At 40.1% G+C, this 14,574-nt stretch overlaps 1 protein-coding gene across 1 annotated transcript in view; it reads left to right on the forward strand.

Moving 5' to 3' along the window:
- lonp2 (lon peptidase 2, peroxisomal) overlaps positions 1 to 11,468 on the forward strand; it is a 34,893-nt gene extending 23,425 nt beyond the window's left edge. The window contains exons 12-17 of the mRNA XM_084733882.1: positions 1,579 to 1,705; positions 4,699 to 4,838; positions 8,003 to 8,088; positions 8,618 to 8,825; positions 10,032 to 10,222; positions 10,294 to 11,468. Of these exons, the coding sequence (XP_084590008.1) occupies positions 1,579 to 1,705; positions 4,699 to 4,838; positions 8,003 to 8,088; positions 8,618 to 8,825; positions 10,032 to 10,222; positions 10,294 to 10,524 (983 nt within the window). The 3' untranslated portion in view covers positions 10,525 to 11,468. The remainder of the gene's footprint in view (positions 1 to 1,578; positions 1,706 to 4,698; positions 4,839 to 8,002; positions 8,089 to 8,617; positions 8,826 to 10,031; positions 10,223 to 10,293) is intronic.
- The last annotated feature ends 3,106 nt before the right edge of the window (positions 11,469 to 14,574 follow it).

Below are 14,574 nucleotides of genomic sequence, written 5' to 3' on the forward strand. Positions count from 1 at the left end.
CAAGTGAAAATGTAGAGGAGACAGAGACAAATGAACTGTACGTGATAACATGTGTTACTTATTACTTCTAATCAAGGAAAAATGTTTCAAAAAACTGAAGTACAGACATGTCTTTGGAAATGCTTGCTGCATAGGCGTTTATGATCTGACCTAAGATTTGATCACAGAATTTTTTATTTTTTTTTTGTTTCTTAGAATGATTGTGTGAATCCTCTGCTGCAGCCGTGGGTTTGTCTCTCGCCTACAGCCCTTTGCTGCATGTCATCCCCCACTGTCTGTCCCCATTTCTTGTCTTCACTTCAGCTGTCCTATCTAATTAAAGGCATAAAACGCCCTAAAAATATATATTATATATAATAATAAGGGATGCTCCATTCAGAATGTGATTCTCAGTTTTTACTCTATTGGTGATGTAAGGGAGCATATCGTATGAAAGAAAAAAAATATTAAGAAACAGATGTGTTTATTTGCTGCAGAATAAACAGTGCAGCAACATAAAAATAGTGAAACTTATAGTGGCCAAGTTTGAAGTAAGTATTTATCGACTTTTGATCAATCTTGCTTTGTATTGGCCAGTCCAAAGTAAAATGTTTAACTTAGCACACAGAAGAGTTTTCCAGTTGTTGTGGGGACATTTCCATCAAACGTTAATCCACTGGGTCTTCACTAAAGCTGGGCAATTTATCAATATTATATCATATTGTGATATGAGACTAAAATAAAAATACATGTTGTCTTTTCTCAGTTTTAAAGGCAGCTGTGATGTAATTTTCTGAACTTAGCAGACTGCTCTGGTTGTTCTGCTCTTTGCCTTCACCCACTTAGTCATGATATCCACATTACTGATGGTTACTTATCAGAAAATCTCTTTGGCTTAATATTTTGTGAACACACCATAATATTTTGTGAAAGTCAGCACTACAATATTATCACAATATCAGGGTATTTGGTTATGGTATTTGTGATTTTTACTCATTTTACCACCTCAACCACTTCCACATCTTGGAGTACACAACATGTACTCAGTCACAACTTATCAAACGATATGAAACGTAACTTTCATGATGGGATATCACCTAGGCCTAGTCCTCACGTCCTCAGATAATGGGAGTAACATTAGATGAAGACTATCACCTTCCACGTCTTCGTGTTACACAGTCTGCATGTTGTTCCAAAGACAGTAGCTGCTACTGGATGTAACTCCAGAGGACTGTAATACGAAGGACGTACGACACAGCCAGGCTTTCTTACCATGAACCGGCTTGACGAAACCTAAAACCCCGGTCAGAGATAACAGGTATCATGACAGTGGTTATCAACTTAACTTGTTAACCCAGACTTTCTTCTTCAGACTGAGTACTCATGATAAAAGAGGCGTTTAGTGCACCATTTGAACCTCCTCCACACAAAGTGAAGCAATCACAAGCTGCCCACTTCAGTCAAAATGATCAAGTCACTTCAGTCATTTTTCTAAAAACTGTAAATCATATCTCTTATGATGTTACTGTTGACTGTGGAGTACTTAAAAGTACAAGTTTAAACTGTATGTGTGTATTTGTGTTTGTGTGTGTGTTTCAGGCTACACACAGGAGGAGAGGGTGGAGATCGCTCACCGTCACCTCATCCCAAACCAACTGGAGCAGCATGGACTAACACCTCAGCAGCTGCACATACCACAGGAGACCACACAGGATATAATCAGCAGGTACACACACACACACACACACACATTAAACATAACGACAAAACAAAACTAACTGAACTTTTTCAACGTTTCAGAAAATCCTTATATAAAGAGTTTAAAGCCTGGAACAAAACCAACTAATGACTAGATGAATCATGACCATAAAACATTTGTCAGGACCCCCAAGTTGGGAACCAGTTATATAGAATATAATAATGTGTATAGCTTATTGGCTGCATATACATACTGTACATGTGTTCATTTGACACACGTTAGATCAACCAGTGATGGTTTTCATGCATGTGCTTATCTCAGAGTGAACATACACAGAGTTGATTCAACTTATTCTGAATAGCTCTTCTGGAACAGAAAACTCTGAGATGACTGAGCCTGAGAAGGAAACTCGGAGCTCAGAATTAGGCTCAGAATTTGTTAAACCTGCCTCTTGAAACAGGGCCCAGGAATGTTAGATTTTTAGACTGTTTTCTACTGCAGCAGTAAACGCTGACTGCTGCTGAGCTCAAACATTGTACTGATGCATCGACAGGAGGAAGGACTGAATTAATTTGATAGAATTCCTCCAGATTGATAATGACATTGTTGTATATTTACATTCTACATTTCTCCTGTGGAGGACAGATCCAGTGTGTGATGTTGGGAGCCGAGCGCTCAGCCAGCTGGCTGCTGACATCTGAGGTTGACTTGGAAATCCACTCATATATCATTAAGTTGTTAAGTGGTTCAGTGACTATTTGTTTTGTAAGTTGACCAGTTCTCTGGCAGGGTGATGCTTCGCTTTTAAAGAGAACATATTTCAACCAGATGAATGAGTGCAGCCTCCTCCTGTGTCTCACATTTGAATGGATCTCCCAGAATTATTCGGTGTTTAATGCTTAGTATGACACAGAGCTTAAACTAATGATTCTTACTTATCACTTAGTTGGTCAGTTATTTTTTGATCGATTGTTTAATTACTTGTAGTCTATAAAATGTCAGAGATGTCCCAGTCAGCAAATCTTGTTTTCCAGATGAAAGAAAGCATATATGTTTGGTACTGACCCCCAACAAAAATCAATCATTTCATCAGTTTTCATTCAGTGGACGTTTAAGACAAACGCTTTATATGCCATGATTTAATCTTTATTTTATTGTGTTTCCATCGCGCTGTTTTGCATTGACAAGTTTTCTCCTCAACTGAGCTTCTTTCCTTGCATATTTGTTCAGTTTTCTTTTAAAGTCAGTGTAAACTTGTTCAGAGTTTTTCTTCTAAACACATTATACATGTTAGATAATAGTTGCTGAAGACATTTGAAAAGACTGAGAACTATGTAGGACTGAATTGTTGAGTTAGACCAGTAGACTGTTGTTCACAATTTCTGTGTTCAGGATTTTTGGGTCAGACCAGAAGCATGTCTGGAGCCATCGTCCACAAACACTATATAAGACACACAAACAACACCGCCTCCCCTTCCCCTCATCCTCCCTCACAGTCAGTTACAAACGTACATTCAGCGACTCTCTCAGCCCAGCAGTTCACTTCAGCTCACTTCAGTTCCAACAACCCGACACAGAGGAAGGAAAAGTACAATCCTGTCGCTGTCCTCTGGCTCTGGTGGCTCAAACATGTCTTAACATGTCCAGCAAAGCTGCTAGATGGAATGTCCATGTTTCAGGTTGTTTGGTGTTTGACACTGAGACAGCGAAGTGGACACACCCACAGTGTTTCAGAGCAGAGAAAACTGCTCATTTTTCATGATTTCGAGTCCTTATTTTATATACTTAGTGATTTTTTTAATCATTCAAATTAATTCATTCAACCTTTGTTTTAACTCGGAAATACATACCTCGTTTACAATGTCAAAGTAAAACAATTTAAAAAATTCATAAAAGCACTTAGACACAGAAGAAGCCAAAGAGAAAATTACATAGAACAAGAAGTAAAAACAATAAAAGTTACAATTAAAAATGTAAAAAATAAATAAAAGAATCAATAATCAATAAAAAACAGTAAACATGTAAAACCAGTAATCGGTTAAAACAGGAACACTTAGAAGTAAAATGTGATACAGTTAAAGATTTAAATTACCCACTGGATAAAAATGAGGAAAGCTTTGGCTGGGTGGTAAATAAGAAACTCATTTAATGTTTAATGTCGCTTTACAGGCCCTTTAAGTTTTTTTTTTTATCAGTGCAAATGAAAACTGTGATGCAAAAGTGATCATTATTACTAATCCTCCACTAATCATATATCACAAGTTCAGTCAAAAATAATCACAGTATGACTTTTTACCATATAATGCAGCTCCACCTAATTCCAAATTAATATTAAAGTGACATAAAAGAAGAAAAGCAGCAAAGCCAGAACCAGTCCAACTATCTATATACTATATACTTGTTTCCATGTCATTTTGATGGTAACATTTGTAAGCACAGCCTACACAATGGTCTGATCAGACTGTCTGGCATGTTAAAAATCAAATCAACAAATATGTATGTGCTGATGCAGAGGCTTCTGGTCTTTTCAGATGGTAAGCAGTATGCTGCCTGCAGACCTGCAGAGCCTCTGTGCAGCACTCACTGCACTCTAGTCTGGTTACTATAGCAACAGCCAACCACACACAGCTTGGTGCTCATCCTTCGAGGGATGCTCCTGATGCCAATGGCTAGATCTGTTTAAAAACACAAACAAAACAAAAGGTCCTTGGGGTGAAGGAAAATTGAAGAGGATTCAGTAGAAAGTGGGTTGGTTAACAAAACTGCTCCTCACAGACAGCATGAGATGGCATTGTTGTCAAATCCGGCTCATTAGGAAAGGGCAATTTCTCTTTTCCTTCAAGGCTTTGTTGATTTGTTCATTAATGATGCAGATAAAGATTCCCAGTACCAAGCTGAAGTATTGTTCCTGACACACACTGATCATTGATACATACTTAGCAACAGCAGCCTCAGTGGCAGTGGAAAGTCGTCTCCACATAAGTTATATTCATCTGTCGTGTGTCTGTTTGCTCTTTTAGGTACACCCGAGAGGCAGGCGTGCGCTCATTAGAGAGGAAGATCGGGGCAATCTGCCGAGCTGTGGCCGTGAAGGTCGCCGAAGGTCACAGAGTCACCAAGACAGAGGCTGCGACTCCCGAGGGTCCGACACAGCAGGGAGGTAAGAGCCTGAGCTCTGTGTCCATGTCTCTGTGGGCTGATTGGACTAATCAGGGAGGCAGAGCACTCTCACTCACAGTAACACATATACACTTCCACTTACATGTGCACTTAGATTAAAATTGATTCAAAATATTGTAATTGTAACTTGTGCCTGTATTGATTTGATTAATTGATTTAATTTTTATTGTTGTGTCATGCCTGAACAGGCTTGCAAGACACCATTATTTAGAGAAACAGACCAGAAACCAGACTAGCAACATAAATTGCAATTAATATTAAATAAATAAGCCATCCTGATGTTTTTTCCAAGCTTTAGAAACAAAATTAGCCAGCGTATAAATGTTAAAGTTAAACAACCATCCCATTCTGTCATCATTAGTGCACTAGAACATTTTGGGACATTTTCTGACATTTCACTGAATATAGGTATTCTTAACTCATCATAAAAAGGATAATGCAGAAGTGAAGAAACGTGATTCACTCTCAACTTACACAATTCACTGCTGTTAAAAAGTTGCAAATCAGCTGCAAATAATTACACAGGTTTTACACAGCATCCCAACTTTTTCAGAATATATATATGTAAACACACACACACACACACACCTCATGCCATAGACCCTCATTTGAGAACCACTGGCTTAGAGCACCAATGATGCACAGCTGTTTTCACCATCAGTAGTTAAGCAGATGGTCTGCCCCGACATCACAAAACTAACAAGCAAACAACAAAAAAAAGAATTACAAAATAGAATTACTCTGTCAATAGGCTGTAATTAATTATTTAAAACGGCAAAAAAAAAAAAAAAATGTGATAATGTTTGGTAACATCCCCTGGTGAAGATGTGAACATGTTCACCCACACAGATGTTGTGTTTTATCAGACCTGGACTCAGACTGAAGGGGGATCGAGGTATACTGGCAATTAGATGTCATCACTGAAGTCCTTGTACCCACAGGCCCTTTCCTGGGTGGATGTTTTGACATGCCATAGCAGGAAGAGAATAGGTACAATTAATAATGTAAATGATGGGTCCGTTCCATTTAGCTGCTCCAGCTCTAAAGAACAGAGCCATTTTAATGTCAGCAGTTACTATGCTTTTCCTATGAAAATCTCTCTCGCATGATAAAAAAAAATATATGTGTGTACACACATACACACACGTGTGATCAAGAACAGTGTGTGTGTGTGTTCATGACAGAGTAACAGCTGTTTAGCACAAGGTGGCGTTAGTCAGTTTGAAAGGGAATCAGCAACACTGAGCAGATAAAACCTGCAATGTATTCATCAGCTTGAATATTCATGAGTGAATTATTTGTCTGAGCAACAGACTGATAAGATAAAATAAAATATTCCTTTATTGGTCATACAACGGAGACATTTTCAGTGTTACAGCAGCAAAGTGGAGAGTAAAAATGTTTATATTGTACGTCATATTTCACCTGACTGAAGTATTGCTATTGCTCCCTCAAGGCTGCATCTTGAAGTATTTTAGGGCAAGATACTGAACCCAAAATTTCCTCCATCGGTGTGTGAGTGTCTGAATGGATCAATTGTGAGGAGCAGAGGCAGAGGGAGCGATGTCTGTGTGACATGTGTTGCAAAGCACTTTGAGCACTTTGCAAAGCACTATATAAACGCAGTCCATTTACCATTTAGAGTGTTTAATATGAAACAGTTCTATCATTTAAACGCAATATTTCATGTCAGCTGATAGAAGTCTGAAGTATCCCAGCCAAGTACAACATGATGTGTTCCAGTAGCTGTGTAATGAGCTGGATAATGTGCAGCCAGCTGCTCTTCATTAGAAAATAAACCCTGTCAAGTCTCCTGTCAGCATGTTTGCTGTATTATCTCTTACTCACAGCTTTAATTTATCTGCAGGATTCCCAGTAGATCAAAGTGAGTCTCCAGTGAAAAACATTTTAGGAGACCACTGGCTACACTCCAAATGCTAAATTCTAGCAGGCTTTAGTGGTACTAAAAAGAGCTGTAAATTAGCATCAGACATGTAGGCTAAAATTAGTTTGAGTGTGTTACTGAAGGAAAGAGGACAAAGTGGAGATGGAAATAAAGAGGATATCAGCAGTTGTTTTGTGCTGCTTTGTAGAAAGCCCTCAGTGTTGCCAGGTAACTGATGTCACTGACACACAGCACAAACATTGGTGTGTGTGTGTGTGTGTGTGTGTGTGTGTGTGTGTGTGTGTGTGTGTGTGTGTGTGTGTGTGTGTGTGTGTGTGTGTGTGCAAATGATGTGTGTTCTTGCACACGTATTTTGCATTTTGCCAGGGGGATGGTGTGTGTTTGATATCTCTGTTTGATGTGCACCTATGCCTTTGGTTTTCTGTGCATCTTTGCATAATGTGTGTGCGTCTGTGTGTCTGTGTGCGTGTGTGTGTGTGTGTCTGTGTGCGTGTGTGTGTGTGCGCGTGTGTGCGTGAATTGTCAGCCTCAGCTGCAGCTGTTATCACCTCCTCTTCTGTCTGAGGCTTTGTTTCTCTGTACAGTGTGTAAGATGTGTGGATAGTTCCTGCATGAGTCACGCTTACATGCACTTAAATGGATAGTTCAGATTATTTGAAGTGGGGTTGTGTGAGGTACGCGTCCTCAGTCGATGGCTAGATTTGCGTGACTTTGGTGAATCTTAATTAACCCGTTGAAACACTACAGTCGTAATAACACAGAGGAACAGATGGAGGCAGCTGTAGACCAGCAAGTCCCGTGTTCTGAGTTAAATGACTAAAATCCTAAAGGAGTCTCGTTGGTTTGGACGGAGCGATATTTGGTTCATATATCAGTAGTTTTCTATCAGACCAAAATTGGGGCAACATTATCAAACTCCAGAACGGACAGCAGGGACAGTCAGGATCAACCAGTTATTATTTCAGTTCTAGTTATCAAATTCAAGCTTTAATGCTGTTATGGTCGTTTATGTACATAAATAATTCATGTGCTTTTAACAGTGTTTTTTCCCTTTTTCCTTGACTGATTGGACCAGCTTTGGGTCAAATATGTGTGAATCTTAATTTGTAAATATGTGTGACTGCAAGCACCAAGTTCTTGAATCTTCCAGATTTTGTTATGGTGCGCAGTGAATTAGCTGTATGACCAACATCCTGCAGTATTTCTCAGTAAGATCTGTTTCATATCATCGTGTTCAGACAAGGCAGCGCCCCCGGAGATGCCCATAGTGATTGACCACATCGCCCTGAAAGACATCCTGGGACCTCCGCTGTTTGAAATGGAGGTAAGCAGGACACCAGCCGAGACAGGAGAGCTGTTAACAACAGAGGGAGCAGCATCTGCAGAGGATTACCACAATTACAGAAACCTGTACAGGACTGACCTCCACATATTTATTTTCTTCTGTGGCCGTCTGAACTTTGTGGTTCTCTCAGCAAACGCAGCTGCTGTTCATAAACTGAAAACATAATGCAGCAGCCACTTCAGGTGTCACTGTACAGTATAATGTGAAACACAATACAGTTTGTCTCCTAGCGGGCTTTTCTCTTTTGTCTTTAATTTCTTGTCATATCTTGTCTTCTTCATCGCTCTTTTCTTTGTTCTCCTCCCCTCCTACACTCCTCTCTCACTCCGTCAAGCCTTTTCATCACACTCCTCTCCCCCTCCTTCACCATGAGCTCATGTTGGCCTTGTGTTTCACATTCATACCTGAATATTTTGAAGATTACAAACCTTCCTTGAAGTCCTTCTGTCTTCTGATTATACCACCAAATGCAGCTTCACAGATGTTTTGTGTGTGGGTGTGTTGGAAGGTGTCTGAGCGGCTCACCCTGCCCGGCGTGGCTCTGGGCCTGGCCTGGACCCCCCTCGGTGGGGAGATAATGTTTGTGGAGGCCAGTCGAATGGAGGGAGATGGTCAACTCACCCTGACCGGTCAGCTGGGAGACGTTATGAAAGAATCTGCCCATCTGGCTATCAGCTGGCTCCGAACGAACGCTAAAACCTACCAGCTCACCAACAGTGAGTTCACACAGATGCACACTCAACGCTTCTGTATTTGTGTGTTAGTGAACACTTCCCCTTTGCCAAAATAATCCATCCACCTGACCTGTGTGGCATGTAGAGATGCTGATTAACATCAGGATTATTGCACAGGTGAGCTTTGGACTGGTCACAATGAAAGGACATTTTAAAATGTGCAGTTTGAGCTTAAAAAAAGATGTTTATTTGGCACTGAATGGTGGCTATTTCACATGTCCTCAAATGTCTGTTTTTGTCCACAACCCGAAGATATTCAGTTTACTGTCTGAGATTAGCAAAAAAATATTCAGATTTAAGAAACTAAATTAAGATAATTAATCATTTTTTTATTAAAAAATGATAGTCAGCGACTAATTTAATAACTGATTTGTAATAGATTAATTGATAGATTTTTGCAGCTCTAGTCAATAGCAATTATTTCCTTTGCCCAATAATTGTTTTTTTCAAGATCACACTGCACATTTTAGAGTGTCCCTTTATTGTGACCAGCCCAACGCTCACCTGTCACCGAGTCACACCGTGCCACGCTGATTTGCATTTACATTACCACTTTTATCGCGCTGAGCCATGCCCAAGATGGACCTGCTCTGGAGTGGGGCCAAAGCAGGTCCAGCCCACCTCCAAGCAGGCTGCAGTGATGTTTCACAAGCAGCAGCCAAACCATGATAATTATGTTTGAGGGGGAGAGAGGAGGGTCCTCTCTCCCCCTCAAACATAATCAAACGAGTGAATGTTTTCTCACTCAGCTTGTGTGTACAGGACAGCATTTTAGCGTTTCATATTTGCTTCCAGCTGTGTCAGAATCATGGTTAGGTTGCTGCTGATGGAAACATTTCCTGATTATGCTGCTTCATAATAAAAGCATTCAGTTAACGAAACAACAAAGGACTTTTATTGTGAAGAACTTAAGGAAACACTGTGTTTAGCCCAGAGACGTATACGTATGGTTTATCCGCCCCTTTACAGCCACTTGACTTGAGCACCTTCACTTAAAAGACACACCTTCAAGTGCGTAGAACTGTTGTGATGAAAATGCAAACCCCCATCATGCTGGGTTGACGGGCCAAGTCAAACTGAGTGTATGGAAAAGGGAGTAAATATACAGTACATCCCTTCACAGAAAGAAATAAACTATGAAACAGGCTAATTAACATTTACTCTTGATGTGTGCGTGTGTTTGAACAGTGGTGGGGGGTCCAGATCCACTAGAAGGGACAGACATCCACCTCCACTTCCCAGCTGGAGCTGTCACCAAGGATGGCCCCTCTGCAGGTGTTACCATAGTAACCTGCCTAGCCTCGCTGTTTAGTGGCCGATTGGTCAGATCAGACGTTGCCATGACAGGAGAGATCACGCTGAGGGGGCTGGTGCTGCCGGTGAGTTTTCACATGCAACACATAATGACATATAAATCTGTCCACAAGTACTAACAGGCTGTCCTCATCAGGTGGGCGGGATCAAGGACAAGGTCCTGGCAGCCCACAGGGCGGGGGTGAAGCGCGTCATCCTCCCTAAACGCAACGAGAAGGACCTCGAGGAGCTTCCGGCCAACATCCGAGCAGACGTCGACTTCGTCATGGCCACGAACCTGGACGAGGTGCTGAACACTGCTTTCGACGGAGGGTTTCCGGCAACAGGCAGCATTCACACACACCCACAGCTGACCAGCAAGCTGTAACACACACACGCTGATGACGTCCTAAAGGAGGATTGAGGGTGTCATGTTTGGCCATCTAAGAATCTAATGAGTTTTTCCCTGATATGCAGTTGCAGGAAACACCACTCAGTAGCCATGATCTTAACAAGTCATGTTCTTGTTTGTTAAGCTTGTTTGGTAAGTTCTTTACTGTTGAGTTTATTTTTCTTTTGAAGAGATAATTTGAGGTTCAGATTAAACAGTGGGAGAATTCACTTTACATGGACAACTCCAGTGTGAGACATTACACTGGTATGGTACACTGCAGCCATTCACAGCCAACATCAACTAGATCTGGTTCACATCACCACTCAGTGTTGTCATGTTGGGACTTGGTGGGGTTGGGCATCAGGAAAATGTGGATGTGACATTATTAATGCCACAACATGTTGGTGAGCACTTACTGATTTAGTTTGATTGTCACGGTTTGTATGGAGGAGAAAGTTCAGAGCAGCCTGTTGAGCTGGTTTGTGTGTGTGATGATGGAAGCTGCTGCCTGTTTGAATCACTGAGTTTAATCGCACTCTGTAATCCAGCTATTTGGTGAATGTTTTTTTCTTGTAAAATGCAGATTTTAAAATGTATTATCTGTGCAAATTTAGTAACAACTAACAACAAAGGGACTACAGTTAGTTTGACCGTACAGTATGTGTCAGATCCCTCACTGAGGAGCCGCCTGCATGAGGTGTGGAAACAATTTATCTGGCCAAATATTCTTATTATGACAGAATCCAGAAGAGTGAAGAATGTGGGTCAGAATGAATCGTGCTGGCTTAACGTCTGCTATCCTGGGTATTTATTTGCCAATTTGAAAGGAGAAAGTGACAAAATGTACTAAAAGGTTGTCAGACTAGTCATACGTAAGTATGACCATATATATCAATAAATAATATTGCTAGTTAAAATTAATCGACCAGTGTGTAGGATTTTAGTGGCAACTAGTGGTGAGTTTGCAGATTGCAAAGTTGTCCTCTCACCTTCCCCTTCCATGTGTGTGGGAGAACCTGCGTTGGCCCTGGGACTTGCAAAAACCCCGTTTTTGTTTTGTCTGATCTGGGTTTCTATATAAAGAGCTCATTCTAACATAACAAAATCATGATTCTTATTTTCAACATCCTGCTTATGAATATTATATTTCAATTCTGACATGTCCTGCCAGTAGAAGCCTTGTAAATCTTCTACGCTGGACTTTTAAGTATAAAAACTGATATGAAGCTTTAAACTTTCTTAAAGCTTCAATATGTTTATTAGGGGAAAAAAAGCAAAACTAATTTGATTTTCTAACGTAATTGTTATTTTATAATTTATTATTCTATATTTTTCCCACACAGAATTTGTCCAGACTTGTCTCCAAGAGACATGAACTTGAAGTAGCATTGGCAAGCTAACTTTGTTAGCTGTAGCTTTAGCTACTGTTACAGTAATACGAAAGCAGTATGTAGAACAGTACATGGTTGATAAACAATAGTTTCTATGTGTCACATTAACATTATGATGAATGTTAGCCTCAGCTAGGTGGCTAACTGAAGAGGCTAGTGCTCAGTGAGATTAGCCACCAGTGTTTTCAGCTAAGTTAGCTGGCCAGACAGCCCTCTCATGAAAGAGTCGGATAAGTAAAACATTTTTGGGCTGGACCACAGAGGTGAGCACTATGGGATGCTGGTTGGTTAAGTAAGTAAGTAGTTGAGTGATGAAGTTACACCATTGGTCAGTCGAGTGTATGTCATGACATCATCGACAGCAGCACATGTCTGCACCTGATCAGTGCTTCACCTGGAAAACAAGCTGCAGCTAAAAGACCTCGCTTAGTTTTGTGTTTTCAAGATGGTGTGGCTCTTCATAAGCTCTTCATCAGACATGACTTATCAGGCCAGGAATTTCACAGTGGCCGTGCCCGTTCAGTTCAGCCTCATGCCCTGGAAACAAATCATATTCCCTGCAGCCACAGCAGCGTCAAACTGTGGAAAACCGTTGGGCTGTTTCATGCAATGACTCCCAGCTGAGAGCAGGGGAGAGGCAGCATGTGAATATGGACAGAAGTGTCGACGTGATATAATCTTTGTTTGATCATGAAGCCTGATATTACTCTACAATTTTGTGGCTGCAGACTGGAATCTGTTAACAGTGACAAACAGGGAGATTTGTGTCATATACACCTCAATGAAAACTGTTTCCATGCATGCATGTCCATGCCCTTTCTCTCTTTATAGACAATGATTTATGCCAATGTGATGGAAAAATAATTAAGATTTGTAAGTCACTATTATGAGAAACCTTCTTAAAATAATGAGTTAGTATCTCAACATAATGACTTAAAATCTCATTTTATCTTAAAATAATGCGCAACCTTCTCAAAATAATTAGTTAATTTAGTTTTTACTTCACAGTCATGTATTAGAAAGACTGTAGCACTATCACAAAAAGACAAAAAGAGTAATAATAATAAAAATGTATCTATATGTCACAGCAACCCTTTGAATTTGAGGTCTGTCCAGCCATATACTAGGTTTCACCCAGTCTTGTTTACTCAACTGAATGGAGATAAAGTTAAAAATACAAAGTTTGACTGATGTTTAAAAGAAAAGGATGAAGCTTTCCATCTCTTTTGACTTTCAGTCATTCAACCAACAATATTTAGTTATAGTTTTGACTTGTCTGATGTCAGACAGTCTCCTTGTGTTTCATCAAACGTACTTTATGAAACTGATTTCTTTAGACAAATGTTTGCTGACTTAATTTTACATCAGAGCTTCATGATCTGTTTCTGCAGCACTGTGTTCATCCAGCATTCCCTGCAGACAAGAAACACACTGACTTGTACTACTTTCAGAGTTCAGTGACAGGCAGAAGTATTATTAACATGGAAGATATGGGGTATTGAAAACTGTAGCAGTGATGACTTTTAATACAACACAATTCTGACTTCATAGTAAACCATGACTTGTGTCTCATTAAATAACTAGAAATTGAGAGAATTAAAGATGCTTGAAATCCTGGCAAAGTGCTTGTTTTATTCCTTCAGATGTTCCCGTCTTTCAGTTGAGTGTATTAAAGGCACACAGAGATAAAATTGCATCAGTATGTGTGTTTGTGTACATGTATCCTGACGGAATTCACCCTGAAGCAGGAAAAAAACAAAAAAGATTTTCATTCATTTCTGTGCCACAGATGTGATTTTTTCATCTCTCTCCCCTGCAGCGATGTAATGTGAAACACCAGCGTGCAGCGTGTTTGTTCCACATGTAGACAGCCATGAAAAGATCAATGGACCAAAGCAGAAAAATTCTTGCAGATACATTCATAAAAGCCAAACACATCAAAAGAATTGAGAGTAAAAAAGCACATTTTGCATGCAGCACTTACACTACATCCATTCTAGAAATATATTTTCTTGCAAACATCAACATTTTTTTTTTCTAAATGTGACCTTCAGTGTGAAAGAGTTAAAGTTCAGACTTTGTTATGATCCCAGAGGTCAAGAGCAGCTCAGCGACACACAGCACACAGGACAGTACAGACGTTCAAATTAACATGACTAAAAACAAAAACCCTGACAGGTCCCTGTGCGTATCTGTCTCATAATTTCATTCATAAGTAGCAAAAAATAAAAACTGCAGTAACTGGTTTTGGCCGCTTGGAGGCAGCAATGAGAAGCTGTAAACGCAACACTGACACCAGGCATGTTTCTGGGCACCAGAGAGTCCAGTGTTTTAGCTCTGTTTTTGGTCTCCACCAACTCCTGAGGGAAATCTCTGGTTCTTTAGTTCCACTATGTTCTCCAGCTACTGGCTAACGTTGTTGTCTTGTTCAGAGAAGTTAGTGTACGGCTGGTTATGAAGCTTTTTTGCTACTGTGAGTGAACCCGTGAGAAAATCTGCAGGCTAGAAAAGCAAAACAACAAACTGAAAGTTATTATAAAGTCCCATAGAGCTGAGAGGAACTGTAGAGTTTGGTGATAATTATCTCATCTATTTTCAAATTGTTTTATATTGTTATGAATATTTATTAGCGCCCTGTGTGTTTTTATTACAA

This window comes from Lutjanus erythropterus, chromosome 13, assembly GCF_056507025.1.
Source record: "Lutjanus erythropterus isolate fLutEry1 chromosome 13, fLutEry1.hap2, whole genome shotgun sequence".
Lineage (NCBI taxonomy): Eukaryota > Metazoa > Chordata > Actinopteri > Lutjaniformes > Lutjanidae > Lutjanus > Lutjanus erythropterus.